Here is a 17,709-nt window from a genome sequence, read left to right as displayed (position 1 = left end):
TTCACAACAGACAATACTCAGAAGTCTTTTACGTACTTTTTATACTTCAGATATGGTGTTTAGATGACTTTTAAATTTGTGAGATTGAATGGATTAGAAGTAAGTCCAATCCGTTTTAACTACGAGCAAACTAGCAGATGTTACCCTCCCTATTCAAATTAGACAAACTAATTAAATTCACAATAAAGGGATGAAAAATGCCACATGGTTGGACATCTATCATCGCCCTTGGCACTGAAACCATCTGACAGCCTTCTTGTAAATTCTTGTGTGGCATGTTTGCGTGGTTGTTGTTATGCAGGCATTTCCTTTCCATCTACACATGGATGATTACAAGGTCAGACTTGAGATGTTTGCCTAAAATTTAGAGAATTCTTGCTTAAATTTCTTGCTTGAGTTCACTCCCAGTTCATTCTTTCATTATCTATAAGATCAGATATTCTTAGATATTTTCTAAACAAACAACTTTCAATGAAACATCAAGATGATGATATAATAATCTAATAATATGTCAAAACTACTGTCACTATGACAATAGCCACATAATTATCTTTTACTATTCCCGTCACCAAATGGTGATTAAGAATGACCGTTTAAAAAAGATGCCTTGCAAATTATATGAGGTATTTTTTCCACACCCATTTCTAAAGAAGCCTGATGTAACGGCACTTTTGAAAGTATAAGTGTGACACTTATTTCATAAGGCAACCAGATCTGTTATGTAACTCCCTTCCTGTTGTATAAACTAAACAGTACTTATTAACTTGAAGATTTTTTTCCCTCTCAAGTATTCACTAAAAGGGAAACAAGGTAACAGAGTATTTCAATGAATTTTAGTAGATTCAATAAACTCATGGCTCCCGTGAATTGATCTTCCCAATTTCAATAAATTGGACACCTATGGTTGTTGGTAACATTGAGTAATGTCGTCGATATGATTTGAACTTGAAATTTAAGGTAATGGAGGTCACACATTTTAATATTGTTGCTTACATGATCCAAGATAGGATTAGGGTGTGTCTTTCTCAAATAGACACTTGGCCAATAAATAGTTAATTTTTAAATAGCTCGGTGCTGTACTTTTTCAATACACCGATAAAGGAACAACCACCGAGTGTGAGCTTGAATGGTTGTCAATCTTCTCATAGCCTCCGGCTGACCACTATTTCAGGAGGTTCCCCGTCTGATTCCCAAAGTCAGCTGGGGTGAATGATTGAATGAACGTGAGTTTATAGTCAGGGTGGCCCAGTAGCCGAGTGATTAGCGCCTCGGTCTCACAGTTCTGGGGTCAAGAGTTCAATCCGAGTTTGGTACTGACTGTGTGGAGTTTGCATGTTCTCCCTGGGCTTCTGTGGGTTTTCTCCGGGTACTCCGGATTCCTCCCTCACAGATGATCATATTACATTGCTTGGCCAATAAGGATGTCCCCGACTTGAACCCCGTAGTTAGCAGGGATGGGCTCCAGCACCCCCTGTGATCATTATACCCAAAACAAATATAACACCGGTGCCCGCATCTCTTCTATATGTTTCTATTTCTTCTTAAAGTCGGACAGGCCATGTCTGAAAATGATTACTTTGTGCTGTATTCCAGTGACGTAACATTGCTTCATGACGCGTTCAGCCCAGAAGTGGGAGGAGTCGATGAGATCAGATGTCGACGACATCTGCTATTTGCAGCAACCATCCATCCACAGCTTTCCTGTGCACGGGCCCGATGGAGGCGGTCTTAGGAGAGGGGTCACTTTAGAAGGCGGTCCCACCCAGAGCGTCAATTTGCGCACAACGGGGCCACGGCTGGTTCATGCGAGGATAGAGACGTCCCAAGCTGAACTTCACCTTACAAATACAGGGGTGCGCTCTTACAATTGGAACAGAGTGAAGACACGCACGGCTGATAATATTGAGTAATATCATAGAGCTGATAGCATCTGGCTGGAGCGACTGTTTACTGACCGAGAGCGCTTCTTCCACTACAGGTATTATAATCTATTTATCGCATTACTATTATTATTGGAGGAATTATTGTGACGTCTTTTGTGTTATATTTTATATTTTATATATTTTTCTCTTTGTAGGTCAGGTTTTGTGGACATGAATACTGACCTACTTATGTCCGATTTTAAATAGCAAAGGCTGCAGAATGGTTAGATTGAGAATAAAATATTTTAGTGTGTTTTGTTCTCTGTAAATGTTAATACGCCTTCAAGCTTGAATTAGATAATATATTATAGTTTTTCTTGTCAAAAATGTTTGCATCAAACCGCAATTTCAATTTATTTAACCCACTGTGTCATTGACAGAGTTAGACGCGCAATACTATTTGACCGGAATGGAAGTGAAATATGATCCCACAATGAAAGATGAAATGATTTGATGTCTGTCACTAAACGAGAGAGCGTTGTTCTAGTATTTCTTTTATGAGTTAAGTGAAAAAATGAAAAATGTAGGTCAAAGTCGAACATAATTTTACAATGTCTATAGTATCAAGGTTTTACGCTCTATTAGACGTTGCTTCATATTGATCACATATTATATACATAGTACAAGTTGCCCTAGTTAAATGGGAGTAGTGTAATAGGGTTACATAATATTGTGTTGTAATGGCTCTTGCGTAACCATTAAATCTCTTCTTTGTGTCGTTTTTTCCAATAGGTGGCACTGTTGCAGTAGGGACTTGAGACTTGACTTGATTCTCCAGTCCTAATGTATGAGGAAGTTTCCAAGGCGATGAGGGTGCAGCAGGATGTAGCTATAGTCCATTCAATGGAGTCCACAGAAGAAGGAGAAGGAACACCATTATCCTTTCCAGATGACAGCATGTCCGTCATGACCTCCAATAACCTGTTGGCCCGCTCTCTTCTGGGCCGCACGGCTGCGGTCAAGCGTAAGGAAAGTCCCTCGTCCAGCATCCGACGCAAACGCGAGTTCATCCCGCTTGAAAAAAAGGATGAAGGCTACTGGGATAAAAGGAAGAAGAACAACGAGGCAGCAAAACGTTCACGTGAAAAGCGACGTGTGAACGACATGGTGTTGGAGAGTCGCGTTCTGGCCCTACTGGAAGAAAACGCTCGCCTCAGGGCCGAGCTGTTGGCTCTCAAGTTCCGCTTCGGTTTGGTGAAAGACCCCTCTAATGCACCTATCCTTCCACTCACCGCAGTTCCTCCACACAATCCAAATGTGAGCTCGCACTATTTCCTTATTAACTCATCTTCACACACCAACAACCCGACAGGTCAAGTCTCTGCGCGAAGCTCCCGGGATGGGGGCAACCTATCAGAAGACTCAGGGTTCTCCACTCCCGGCGGATCCAGTGTTGGCAGCCCAGTCTACTTTGAAGACAGGCTGAGTGACCATGAGAAATCATCACCGCACAGAACAGAAGAGATGAACTCAGACTCCTACAATTCACCGGCCGATGCCTACCACACTAAGGTAGACCAAGCCGAGACTATGAAAAACCTCCCCCATAAGCTACGTTTCAAGAGTCCTGGAAACGGTGAGACGAGCGACGCGGTAGGGGATCCCAGTAGCACCCGACGCAGCCCCGCGCCGCCAACTTCCGAGGGTCCGCGAGAGACCTCAAAAGCACTTGAACTTTTTGGGGCGGAAACAGGAGAGGGCCACTTAGGCCCATGGGTTTCTTTGCAAGGCGATGGAGGGAGGAGGGATAGGCAGTCTCCCCAGTATGTCACCTCACCTTCAAACTTCAACCTGCAGCCTACAGCTCAAGCACACCCAGAATTGAAATATCAGCATGAAAACAACTACTTAAAGTCTCAGCTTAGCTCTTTGAGCAAAGAAGTGGCTCAGTTGAAGAAACTTTTCACAGAGCAGCTCATGTCCAATGTTAACTAAGAATCTTTCTGTTCAGATCTTGTGAAAGAGTTCATTACACTATTCGCACTGAAACCAACAACAATGTTTCGTTTTTTTTTCCCAGGCTTTATTTTTTAGCAATAAATGTATGTACAGTATAGTTCTTTGGTCGTGTACTGTTTAGGTTGCACGTCTTGTCATCGAGCTTCCCAGTGTCATCTTTGCCACGAATAGCAAGGAATTGACCAAAAAAAAATTGTCATTGCCTATTTATGGCGCAAGAGAACTGTAAAAAAATAACTTTTTTTGTTGATCTGATCATTAAAAAAAATGTGAACACAGACAGAAAATCCACAAAAAACAGAATTTTGCAATTGTTGACTGTGCTGTGTAAAGGCTCACTGTAGATTAATTTTTATATTCATATGCACTGTGACAACCAAAGCCTGCAAATGATGTCACAACCTCCAAAGTTTTCAGCAAAATATTTGTAGTTTTAACTTCATATGATTGCTAAGGCTTTTTACTGTTGATGCATTTCAGGTTGGAAAGTAGCAGTCACAAAATTGAGGTTTATTAAACTCAAAAACTATCATTTCCTTCAATGTCTTAGTTATTTATCCACACATACTGTAGATCTACTGTGTATTTTTAGCAAGGCCTCTAAAGGGGGAAAATTTGCTGGCTGTTGTAGTCTACTTCTTTGTTAATATTGAGTTTAAATGCTGTTTGTGCGTTTTTATATCAACTAAATAAAACTTTGTTAACTCATCTAAGTTTCTCAGAATCAATTAAATCATTGGCTTCAATCTATACACATCCAATCCATTTTAAGAAATGTGAAGTTCAAAGCAGAATAAAAACATTCTTTCACTGCCAATCCCACTGTCCATAATCGATTGGACTTATAATAATATATAAAATAAAGTCATATTTCAGCAAAAGAGTGAAAATAGACAAGACATCACGTTAGAAACGTTTACTCCAGACGCTTAGTTGTCCAGCAGGAGGTAGCAAAGATCTATCATTGAGAATCACCATCCTTCTTTTTCATCACTAGAGAATTCATTCATTTTCTGTACCACTTATCCTCACTAGGGTTTCAGGGGTGCTGGAGCCTATCCCAGCTGACTGTGGGCACCAGGTGAGGAGACACCCTGAATTGCAGGCCAGCCAATCACAAGACACAAGGAAAAGGACAACAATCCTTTTTGTGTTAAACTGAAAAGGTAGTTGGCTTGTTGATTAGTTAATTTTAGCAGCATTGCATTGATAGTTTAATTTTTAAACAAGAACATGTAGTTATGTACTGCAGGAATGACGCACTGAGAAATGTTTTCACTGGAATGTTGTTGTTTTTTTGGACTGAGATACAGCTGACGTCCATTCCAGTTTGGCATGACTTTACAATTTACAGTCTGAACCTTTCACCAAATAATCCTAAACTCTTTTTACAGCTGAAAACCTAATTTCTTGTAAATTATTCAATATTGTGGTGAATAAAAAGCTACCAAAACATTATGCTGCAGCAGTGAAACAAGGTAGAGTAAAATGTGATTTAATGAAGCCACTGCAATATGTTACTATACTCACATCTATGTAACTCTCACGACATCTTCTTTCCCCCCCCAAATCGGTTGTCAACCCCACCTCACCACCCACCCCACCCCCAACCATCGCCATCCTTCAGTGAAAGGATAAAGCCTGTTGCTAGGCAGGCAGTGCGACAGTTGCCATAGGAACGCTTGCAGACAGAGCTGGGGGGCTGCTCGGGTGGGGTTAAGGATGGGGTGCAAAAAGAAACGAACGATGCAGAGACAGAAAGGGAATGTATGTTTTTATGGGGGAAGGGCATCCATGTTTATTGCCACTGCTCTAGCTTCTTCAGTGGTATGTCTCCTTTATCCAGGGAAACAAAAAGTATGACTTACTAGGTCCTTTTCAACTGCCAAATATAAATATCCACAATTTAAGAAAGCATAGTGAGGATATTGTGTGAATTTAACTTTTGCACATGCTCACAAAGGGCAACCTGTCTCTAATTACTGAAAGTCACATCCTTATGAGGACACACAGTTCCTAGAGTTGATTTTGACGATAATCAAATATAACAAAGGGTGCAGTGTGTTCCCAGTTTTTATGCTGCTAGACTTCTTAAATGACTTGTAAAAAATAGAGCTTAACATTTGGTAGTTTTTTTTTTAGCTTTGATATTTCTCTGCTCTATTTAGTGATATTGTATAAAAGTGAGACAATTTGTATCATTCATTTTTTTCCAGGTCAAAGTTTCTGCTAGGGAAAAAAAGAACAGCATCATGATAAGCACATGGCTGTTTTTTTTTCTTTTTGTTTCCTAGTCCTGGTCTTACGCCTTTACGTACAAGACCAGGATTTAAAATGAATTTAGCGCTTTTGCCCACCTGCATATGCCAGCAGCCGCCAGCAATCTGATCGATGCATTCTCCCAGTCAAAATGGATTGGCTGTTTGTTACCATAATTAGCAATGAATCATCATCATACAATGCCAACCGTACCTTTTCAAATAGATTTGATGTATCAATCGCAATGAATGAGTTGAGATGTCAGGTGAAAGAAAGAGTAAATCTTAGACTTGTCACTTGCCAAGGAAACATAACAATATACCAACAACAAAAATAGCAATCCCTCTTAATAATTTAACATTCTCTGAACATAATGAAATTTGTAGATACATATGGATAAAATTATCTTTAGAAAAAGATGTCAAAAATATATTTGTGTGTTTGTCTGTCCATTAGCTGTAAGTGACCGATAACTAATCCAAGGTGTACGTCGTGTTTCTTGTCCAATGTGGAAGTGACAGTCAGATTTAACTACATATGGCTCATCCCAATGCACTGTGTGGACCACCCACTCCTTCAATGCAGCCATGTTTGATAGCCTGTCAATTATTCGGGATTCATTTAAGTCCAACTCTTCGGTCGAGTTGTTACACCATAGCAACCCAATTTCCGCACTTCAAGCCTGCCCGCATGTTGGACATTCTCGCTTGTAATCGAGCTGAATCACACCATGTGCTTCAATACCAGCCGGGTTATTCAACAGTATATGGAGGAACACAAGGGAAACATTGAATGTGTCAGGCTCAATCAGATTAACTTCGGGAACAGTCTGCGTTAGTATCACAAAGGAATCATTAATTCAGTCACTTCATGGGCCTCTCTCTGTGTATTGGGCCTGCATTGGTGTCATTGGCAACTCATCCTTGAATGGGGACTCAATTGACTTGATTCATGTCAAATTTATAGAAAACAGAAACACTATTCAAAAAGTACAATACAGCAGCATGCAACTGACCCAAGTAACATTATCTGGAACAATTCTGAATCAGTATTCATATAATGATTGGCATGACAGAGATGCAAAGAAAACACTCACACTTACTGGTGATACTGATTATCATTTACAGTATATTACAGGTAAAGTATAACAGAAAAACTACATTTTATCCTCCTCAACAAATGGGGACACTGAAAAATCCTTATTGAGCACCAATATATATTCCATCTGCTAGGTGTACTGATTCCTAAAGTGGTACGCAGATGATATTTAAACTTAAAAATGTAATTGGATAAAACTATGGAACAACCAGATTCCCACTCCTGAAGCACCACAATCCAGAAACACACAACAGAATTGAGACAACTGACTGAAATGATACAAATTCATGTAACTGTTACCATTTGGGTCGTAAATGTAGGTCAGTGTCACTCAGAGGGTTTTGGCCAACGAGAACAGGCCTTACTGGTACTGACACCCATCACTGCTGAAGTAGTGACACAAAGAAACAGGTCAAAGGTCAATTTGTTATTGGTCAGTTTAACTACAGGTCAGTGGAAGAGGAACAAAGAATGAAGCATAATCTCTCTCAAATCAGACACGGTCCAAACATCCTATTGTGAGTGTATTTATCCTAAGTATTCAGATGCACAGACAGTTATAACCAAAAAATCGAATTTAGATTATTATAATTTTAAGGCTGAAATAAAGACTATTATGGCTAGACTAGATATGGTTCAGCAGCATGATATCGGGATGGGAACAGGCATCGTGATCTTCATTTATGTATTTATTTATGTTGTTATTTGTTTATTTAGCTATCTATTTTTATACATCACGTGTTTCCATTCCAGGCCATGTCTAGTCCCTAACCTTATTAAGTCTACCATACTGTACCAGCGTTTTAAAGGCTGTAGCCCACTCCCATTCCATCCCATTGGCCCGGCCCCCTTGGCTGCATTCTGCAACAGGATTCGAAGGCGCAGAGAGAGAGGAGGCTGAACTAGAAGAGAAACAAAAACGTGACTAGGCACCCAAAGCGTCCTGTTATGCAACAACTGACCTACTAACATAAATTTAGACAGAGAGAAGGGGAAATAGAGACAGAGAGGCAGGAATTGGAGCAAACATGACCTGAGCCAGGCACTAAAAAACAAGATTCACTGTGTCCAAACTCCTCCTTTAATACCTGCGTTGAGGAGAGCTGGAGTTGTGCAAAGTGCCGGACGGTGTGTTTAGGAGAGCATGAGACAACAACACGCACCACAGGATTGGTGACTATTCTGGATTCTATCATTCTGACAAATAGGTGAGTTCACTCTGAATAATTTCACCGCCTCTGACTGTGTTTTGGTGTGAAATGATGTATTTGTATAACAGAGATTTCTTATTTTGGACATTGCAGATGTCATTGTCTATTATATGTGGGTCGTTTGTAAGAGAAAAGAACTGTACATGACTATAGTGTGCTTTTTTGGTATGATTTTAGAATAATAAATACATTTTATAATAGAATCCTTCATGTTTGCTTTCACACGCGCACCTAAAACACAGTGCGCGTACTGTATACAACCACTATAATGGAGAATATAATGATAACAATAAACATATATACTCCTTGTTTTACTACTACGGCTACAAATGATCATCGAGAAATGAAGATAACATAGTAAGTTCTGATAATTATGAGATAGGTTGCTGCGATTTTTTTGAATTATTTGATCGTGTATTGATTTTTTTTTTTAGATTGAGTCTGATAAGTGACCTATATTTTTGGACTAGGGAATTTAGGCTAGTCCGTGCAGACAAGAAGAGCGATCTGTGGACACACTTTTCCGTGTCACGTGTAGATGCTCTTTGCAAAGGTTAACGCGGCTGTGCGTGTGCGGTCCTCGGTTTAACCCTTCTGTCGCCGCCCTGGAACAATACAAAGTGGGACGCGCAAAGTCAGACCCGATCGAGCCCGGAGCGCCTGCCTCCTATTCGTGTTCGGATCTTCTTTTTTCTGCTTTAAAATTGGAGTTCTGCCGAAAAAAAAGACAAATAAATGAAGGAAGGGTGAAGTTAACCAGCGGCAAGGTGAGGTGTGGAACATCTGGATTGAAAGTAGGTCACAGTTAGACATGGGTCAATTCTGATATGATCACGATTAATATCGTTGAAATGGATTCACGAGTAGAGTTGTTGTTTTGGAATGCTTTGTAGCTGATGAAATGAGGATTCTACTAAATACGCATGAATGCATTTGTCTGACAGTATAACAAAGAAGTCACTGCGGTGAGAGATGCCACCACAGTGTGTTAATACTAATAATAGATAGAGATATGAATACTTAAATATTGCAATTCTAAAATTGATTAAATTAGAAATCAGATATTCCTAGTTTATGAAGGAAATTACAATACGTGTTTTCTTAGGATTTCCTATATATCCTTGCTGCTTTATTTATCTTTTTTTAAGTCATGCTCCAGTTTTAATCATCATATTTTGACATTAAAAATAAGTCTTCATTTGCCATTCAAAGCATGGGCTGAGACATGACGCACATTAAGCAATGTACCTAATCAAAGTGAAATCTGCATTTTTAACACTGATGAATATTAAGAGGAATTAATAAATTAGAATATTCTGTTTTGAGAGCTTGTTATGCAACTAGCAAATTGTCTATTCTGTCTCTCTGTATTTCCTGGTGTGGTCACTGCCAACTGGGTGGCGTAGAGTGGGTGTCCATGCCAGTTATAAATGTAGGTCACATCACTCCTGTGGGAGGGGGTGCCGCTGAGGTGAGGTGCAAAATAAAGTCATGGTAGTGCAGCAGTATCAGCACCACCTTACAACAATAGAACCCTCACCTGTCATCAGAAATTGATCTTTAGATGAAAAATAAAGCCTCACATGACTAATTGTAACAAATGAAAATTCTCAGTACCATTAAAATATATAGACATTAAATCCAGTAAGACGTATAATGGTAAAAAGTCATTTGGAAAATTATGGGGCATATTTATTGTATAGGTTCCTGAGCACATGTGAGATGATAAAAGATGAGTGCTGTGCTTTGTTATTGCTCTGTGGTTGTTGCTGCAAGCACAGGCGAAAGACAGCATTTAGTAGACCAAAGGAGCGCATGTGACTGGTGAAACACATGGATGGAGTCACTCGGGTTTTTTTTCCTTCTTCCAGTGAGAGAGGGGTGATATGGCTGCATGTTCTTGGAACAAGGATCCAGTTTCGATAGGACTCCACCTAGCTGGCAGGCTTTCAGATTTTTTTTTTTTTTATTCACCGCCCCATCCCTTCATGGTTTTTTTTCCATGAGTGACTATAAAGTCTGCACCCAGATTTGGAATTCAGACAGACCCCACCCATGCCATCTTCCCCCAACTTCACACCACGTGCCATGTACTGAACCCCCTCCTCTATAGGAAGAGGGGACTATTTCATCATTCCTTCTCTTTTGAAGCATGCGCCTTTTATTTTAAGCCCGCTCCTATTTCCTGAAATGCTCCATGGGAACACGTGCAGGGGTTGAACTCAATCCACTGTTTCCAGTACGCGTTTACCACATTTAGACTCTGGTGGTTTGGGTTCAGTGGTTTCCATGAATGAGTGCAACTTGGATTCTTTTACTGTGCTATCATTCCACAAGTGCCACAGAGGCTGTGACACGTGATGTGTATGAATTAGAAAGCGAAATCTAGGTCATGGACATTTATTTGGAGAAACAGATCAGGTTTGCCTGCTTTAGCACAATCATTTGTATATTGGAGCCATGACTACCAGTAACTCATGCAAATTAAATAGTTGCTTTCAATTTCTGCCTAACAAGAGTCAAAAATGAGAATGAGTAAGAGAAAAACAAAGGAGGTGCTTGAGCAGTATCTGAGACAATAATAGATTTGCACTAATGTAGCTCAAGAGGGCTCAGTGATGTCATAGATACTGATATCCTTATTGTGGATTGTGGAGATTTTTTTTCTGATAAACCACCCCACCACCACCCTTTTCCTGGGGTGACACATTCCATCTCTTGACGCAATACCAACATGCTCGCAGTTTCCATTTCTTTCCCTCTATTGAGCTACCAACTCCTCATCCCTTGTTCTATTTTCCTGCTTTGTTTCATTTCTATGTTTGCGTTCACTTGCTCCCGCCTCCATGATATCAGCATTTGCACACTCGTTTTTAATTTTGTTTAAGCCTACCTCCACTTTGTTTGCCCTTTATCCAATTTCCACTTCCGTCTCACAGCTACAGTATTTGTCATGCAGTTCTGATGACCTAGATTCGGTACAGTGAAGGCACATGGACTTTCTGGGTCAGTAGGACACGATGTGGAACATGTTTCTTTCCATTATGTCTCACCCTTGCCACGTGTCAAAGGCTCACGAGGATAACCCCAAACCATTGGTCCACGCAAAAGATTCCAGTCCAAACCAGAAAGTCATAGGAACAAGTTTACCGGCTCCATCTAAATTTGACCTAGTTTGGTTTTAGGACAAAATTAAAAACAATTTAAAAGAAAAATATGAAATAAGAATAATATATATGATTGTTTCTAATGTTACATAATGATGCAAGGTCATTCAAAAAAAACAGATACTTTAGATAGCTATTGAGATTAGATGATGAGATTAATTTCAAACCATGTAATACCATCAGAGTAACCAGGAAAAGCAGATGTGAATTAACATTTGCCGCTGTCACAGTAATGCCTTTTATGCCTTTTTTTAGGCCTTGCAGCTGTGATGTGGAAACATATTATAACATATAAACGATGCCTGGGGACATTTTTTTTTTATTTATTTAACTTTTTATATTCTAGACTTAAAACAATATGATTATATTAGTTTAACATTTGGTATGCAACTACCTTACATGTAGGGCTACCTGACCCAAAACAAACTTTTAAGGTGGTTTGTATATTTAAATTGATATCCCTTGACCTATATTTACACACGCATAGATTTATACCTCACAATCTCATACCCCAGTCTCTTATTTGTCCTTGCCTTGCACCGGTTGCTTGCTTTTGTCTGTCTTATCTTCTCTCCCTGCATCATTGATTTGGCATTGAGTTGTTTTGGTGAAGAATGCTGCCACATTCCTGTGTGTGTGTGCTCAATTCTCTGTAGAGTTTACTCATAAAGATTTTCCTGGGAATTGGCAGCAATGCTGTTCCTGCAGAATTCAAAAAGCCTCTCATTGATTCACCCTTTCACCTAATTCCAATTCGAGCTCTCAGATTGTAACGCTTGGTGTACTTTATTTCTTTTATATATGTATATGCCTGTGTACTAATGATACATAATGCAAAGCTCATGGTTTTACGAGAAAAAAATGGGCAATTAGTCTTTAAATAAACCCAAATGACCATATTACATCACAAAAGTCAAAATGTCGGGCTAAGCATCAAGGGTCAGACAGGGCGGATCAATAAGGGAGCACAGAGGTCAGACAGTATAGGCAGAACATTTCTCATTGGTTACATGGGACACTGCAAGACATGCTAAGGCAAAAGTGACTTAGAATATTGATCAAATGGAACAGAAAACAACAGGATTGTTTTTAAAAAAGGTCACGATTTTGATTATTTCCTGCATATCTACTAGAAAGTTAATGATGATGATGATAAATATCCAATCACATGGTTCTTTTCATTCTATTGATGGGAATTGAAATGAATTTGTCACTAGTAGACATTCACTCACTACCATTACTCCCAGTTTAAATAGATTAGATATCTATTGGTGTCAACCAATGAATTAACTAAAATAATTATATTAATTTTTCTGTTTTATTTTTCTCTGCAGATTCCAACTTTGATATCGTAGACTGGAAGAGCAGAGGAAGGAGAGAGTGAAAGTGGGCAAGATTCCCCAACAGACTGGTGCACTAAGGTACGGTAGACTGATAGACCTACTTGCTTTTGTTTGGATTCATATCTTTGTCAATATTTCATATTTAGGTCAGTGTGTCATGATTAAAGAATATGTCATCCACTTGTTCTTATACAAGTTGCTTTTATGCTTCATTTCCAGATTCACCGTCTTAATAAGGAACCAGGATTCATATAACAACGCTTCACACAAAGTTACAAGTGGATAGATGAGGTTGTCTGATGCTGAGCTCCAACTCTTCGCAACCTTCTTGGCAAAGTTGGGGACTCGGGTTCCCTCCAGTCATACCTGAATTGAGAATAAATAGCCCAATTAAGCTCAACAAGGAGCTTTGAAAGGTGTTCACTCACCTTTGTCTCTGACCTGTTGTATTGACCAGTGTCCATTTCAAACTGGCAACGACTATAACAGAATGGAAAATCTGAATTCAGTTCTCAAAAACTCAGGAAGTAACATAAACTGCCTTGAGACTTTCTCTACTTATGAAGAGTCCATGCCTCCTCTCCAAGAGACTCCGTCTCGCTTGGGGCGTATCATGAAATCCAAACCCAATATGTCTTGCAGACGCAAACGTGAATTCATTTCAGATGAGAAGAAAGATGCTTCTTATTGGGAGAAACGTCGCAAGAACAACGAAGCAGCTAAGCGCTCCCGTGAAAAACGGCGCCTTAATGATATGGTTTTGGAGAACCGTGTCATCGCGCTTAACGATGAGAACGTCAGGCTCAAGAGTGAGCTTCTCCAACTGAAGTTGCGCTTTGGCCTTATAAGCACTGCCTCTTACATTGAAAAGACTCAGCAAATTGAAGCAAAAAACAGCACCGGAAATGGTGGTTCCTCATCTTCATCTTCTCAGTACTACTCGAGCGGGTATTCAAGCAGTTCTCAGGTGATGATAAATTCGGACTCTTCCGAAACTGAGCAGTCTGGAATCAACGCGGGACACAGGCAGCAAGTGTTATACTCGCCCCGCGGTTCCCTTTCCGACATGTCTGATGGATCCTCCAGAGACAGCCCAGAGCCAATTCCCTTTGAGATCAAGCAAGAAGGTGATAGGCTAGAAATGGATATTGCCAATGGCACTAGCACCCAGATCATCTTTAACATTCATCGTGGTCTGGCTAATGTACCCACTCATCACAAACTCCAGCAGCATTCTCAGGAGATGGAGTCCGTTTATCATGGCCAGCAGCAGGAGCTTCACCACCAACAACAACAACCCCATCCAGACCCTATTTCCAACATCAATAACCAGCTTGCCCCTCAACCACCTGCTGCCCAGACAAGCGTAATTCTCTTTGGTCCCAGTAGTGCCTCTTATCCTGTGGAGAGCTTGACACGGTCCCAAGATATCGGTATACAGAAGCAGAACAAAAGTAACAGTCAGTACCAGTCCTTTGCAGAGAGCTCTGCTGATCCCCTTGTCGAGGTGATGAGACCACTTGAGAACAAAACACCAGACTCCACTTCATCCGAGCTCAGTCAGATTGAAGCTGAAGAGAGGCAAGTCTACAGTAATTTCCAACCTCTCCAACAGACCCTGCAGGAGCAGCAGGTGTCCCATTTGCCGACAAAGTATATCCATCAACACGTGGACGTCAACCAATCTCATCTCTACCACCATCAGCCACCCCCTTCCTATATTATTTCCCAAGACGAGGAGCCACCCAATGCTCAGACTGATGGCGACTTCCCAAACGATGCTTACTACCAAGTCCAGTCAATCTCTTCTACGAAAGACACATCTTCTAGTGACGGGGATCCAAGGAGCTCTGACAAAGAAGCATCCACTGATGATGACGAGTCACCTTCCTCATCTTGCTCAGGCAAATACCATACGCAGCTTCTCATCAGAATGCAGGAGTCTGCCTCCCCTCAGCAGAGCTGCTCTCAGACCCAAAGCCGAGATCCCCAGGGGGAGGTTAAGGGCACGGCGTTACCCCACAAACTCAGGCTTAAACATCGGGCCATAAGCTCTGGGAGCAGAGGAGGCAATTGCTCTGGACAAGAGTCTCCAACTACACCTCCCTTTGCCATATCGCCACCTCTTCCTCAGCATCCTTATTTATCACTGTCACCACAACAGAACATTCAGAGAGAATCCCCAGCTGGCGCCATGTACCTGACAGCATCGGACGAGGAGGGCACAAGCAAACCTGATGGCAAAAAGGAGACGAGTGTATGGCGGAATAGGAGGCAAGAGTAGACCATTTCAAATTTGGTCACAGCTGAGCTTTCTCCAAGACAGTTTTTCCTTTGTCACATTATCCAGCCGCACATGCCTTTTGACTCCTGTTATCCTCTAATGCCCTTGGTACATGAACTTGGACTATTTTAAATGTCACCAAAAAAAGGCTGGACTTTTCGACTTGCAGGATTGTATCATAATTGTATATATTGTACAGATTTGTCATTTCTTACATTCTCTCCATACCAACAGAAGCACTTTTTTTATTCAATGAGAAGAGGAATGGAACTGCAGGGTTTTGTTTCTTTTTTTCCTTGACAATTACTTCACAGCATGAAATGGACTCAAAACACAATTGAATCAAAAGTAGAATGTAAAACAATCAGTCTCAAGCTTTATCAGTATGGAAAAAAACATGCCACATATCTGAATGCACACAAGCATGTTTGGCTGCATATGCCTTAATTCGAATGAAATGCAAACTTTTACAAATGTTCCCTTGACCAAAGAAGTTTCACACCATCACAAAAAAAAAATTGAGTTCCATACCTCTTCGCACACCCTACCTCTATGATCCATAATCTCCCTTCTCATTTCACAAAAGATCAGCATCATGTTTATTTTTTAAGCACTTGTTTTGTATATTACTGTGATATAGGAATATATGTATCTATTCTTAAATATATATTTTACAAGAAATTGAATACAAATCTGGAACGGTAAAGGATTTTGAAATGACCATCCTTTCAGAAATCGGAAAAAATTACTGTACGGCCACACTGTCTGCTGTTTCTACAGGATCCACTCAAATCGAAAATGCCTCTTTCTTGATTGTTAAGCTTTAGCATTAATCATTTGTTGATGACCTGTTTACACAGAACTGGCTGTCCCATTTGGAAAGCCAACAGCACTGAATGGAGAACATTTTTGGTTTCTGGGGCGAGTGCCTCATTATAATGTTTGGATTTTTTCTTAACCTATAACCAGCCTTTAAATATGCTGCAGGCTGTAAGCCTTTAGTTTATTTGAGCTTTATGAACCATATCTGTTGTCACAATTCACTGGCCCAATGTATTTATTTCCCTCTTTTCCACTTGCCCATTACTGTATAAAAAGCCAACGGGAACATAGACAGTACGTGTATAGAACTTCAAAAAAAGATCCACTGCAATTTTCATTTTGAACTGTGATGTTGGCATTTTTTGCAATCAGGTTAAAACATGCTCTTATTGATAATAATCATTGGAATTCAAATTCAACCAAAGAATGGTTTGCCTATTTAAAATTAATACATTAGCTGACATTGGCAAAACGATAGGTTGACAGCGAATGAAATTTCATTCATTCACTGCCAACTTATCCAGTGCAAGTTGATTGGACGTCTACTTCTTCAAATTCACAGTTGAAGAATGAAAAGATCCACACGATTGGACCTCTAAGCATCATCAACTGGACTGACATCTAACTAATATCCGGTTCTCAATGTAGCACTACTGCGAAGAGCATAGTTGTGGCCTGCATTGGATCCAAGTTAAACAGATGTATATGTACCATGTTAGGCTTTTTGGCACTTGTGTATAAATGTAAAGTTCCCTTACACTCGAACAACACTGTAATGTTTTTTTTTGTTGTTGGTTTTTATACCCTTTCCACATCAAGATGTTGTTCTGTTTTCAATACTGTCGTTTTCCTGTTAACAGTGATGACAAGTTCATAATTCTCATGCCCTCCCCTCCCTCTTTTCAATTGTGTAATCAGTAATGTTTGTGATTTTGGTGCTGGTTTTATGAAAAGACACCTGGGAGACAAAAGGAAACCAACACAGATAAAGTGGTATTTCAAGATAGGTGGCAGTTAATCCGGTTCATCTACATCATTGCTTCCTTTTGATGTGAAAATGTATGGAAAAACACTAACGATGATGGGAGAATTTCAAGATCTGAAAAGAAATAAATAAGAATGTTGAAACAATCGAATTTGAGAATGTTTTTTTCAGGGTTTTACAACTCAGAAACGTTGTCATATTAGATGTTTTTAGTTTTGTCTCAAAATTAGGTTGCTCTCTACCACCCACATACGTTGCACAATCAAAGCAAAGTCATGGAATTGGAATTCATCTTTCTTCAAAAGGGTTGCAGTTGCCCATGTTTTTAATAATACAGTAATTCTTTTATTTTATGCCTAAAAAAATAGCAGAAGTGTCCTTGAAAGAAAAAAAATTCCTATTAAAAATGATGCACAATCAATTCATTGCATGATTAAACTTAACATAAAAGAGCCTTTATTGATGTGATTGATTATGTCTAGTAGCACTAAATCATTACAATTTGAAGCTACATAAATGTATCTTTAAACTGTGAAGGCTTGCACATGAAACGTTTTCAACAGACATAATATAAACTTAGCCGGTTGTAAGCAAAACATCATACAACCAAAGAAGGTGAGTCATCACTGAGATGTGCTCAAAGCAGTGGGAAGCGACAA

The 17,709-nt window shown here is 39.9% G+C and overlaps 2 protein-coding genes across 2 annotated transcripts; both read left to right on the top strand.

Moving 5' to 3' along the window:
* The first annotated feature begins 1,687 nt into the window (after window positions 1–1,687).
* nfil3-6 (nuclear factor, interleukin 3 regulated, member 6) lies at window positions 1,688–4,589 on the top strand. Its single transcript, XM_077734910.1, has 2 exons — window positions 1,688–1,978; window positions 2,655–4,589. The coding sequence occupies exon 2, from the start codon at window positions 2,706–2,708 to the stop codon at window positions 3,855–3,857; it is 1,152 nt and encodes a 383-aa protein (XP_077591036.1). The 5' UTR covers window positions 1,688–1,978; window positions 2,655–2,705; the 3' UTR covers window positions 3,858–4,589.
* A 3,529-nt stretch (window positions 4,590–8,118) lies between these two features.
* Window positions 8,119–17,197, top strand: LOC144208754 (uncharacterized). The gene is made up of 3 exons (XM_077734759.1): window positions 8,119–8,446; window positions 12,951–13,037; window positions 13,179–17,197. The coding sequence occupies exon 3, from the start codon at window positions 13,450–13,452 to the stop codon at window positions 15,241–15,243; it is 1,794 nt and encodes a 597-aa protein (XP_077590885.1). The 5' UTR covers window positions 8,119–8,446; window positions 12,951–13,037; window positions 13,179–13,449; the 3' UTR covers window positions 15,244–17,197.
* The last annotated feature ends 512 nt before the right edge of the window (window positions 17,198–17,709 follow it).

The sequence above is a fragment of the Stigmatopora nigra genome, chromosome 15, assembly GCF_051989575.1.
Source record: "Stigmatopora nigra isolate UIUO_SnigA chromosome 15, RoL_Snig_1.1, whole genome shotgun sequence".
NCBI classification, from domain to species: domain Eukaryota; kingdom Metazoa; phylum Chordata; class Actinopteri; order Syngnathiformes; family Syngnathidae; genus Stigmatopora; species Stigmatopora nigra.
The sequence above is the reverse complement of the archived record's forward strand: the minus strand, read 5'-3'. Positions and strand labels throughout refer to the sequence as shown.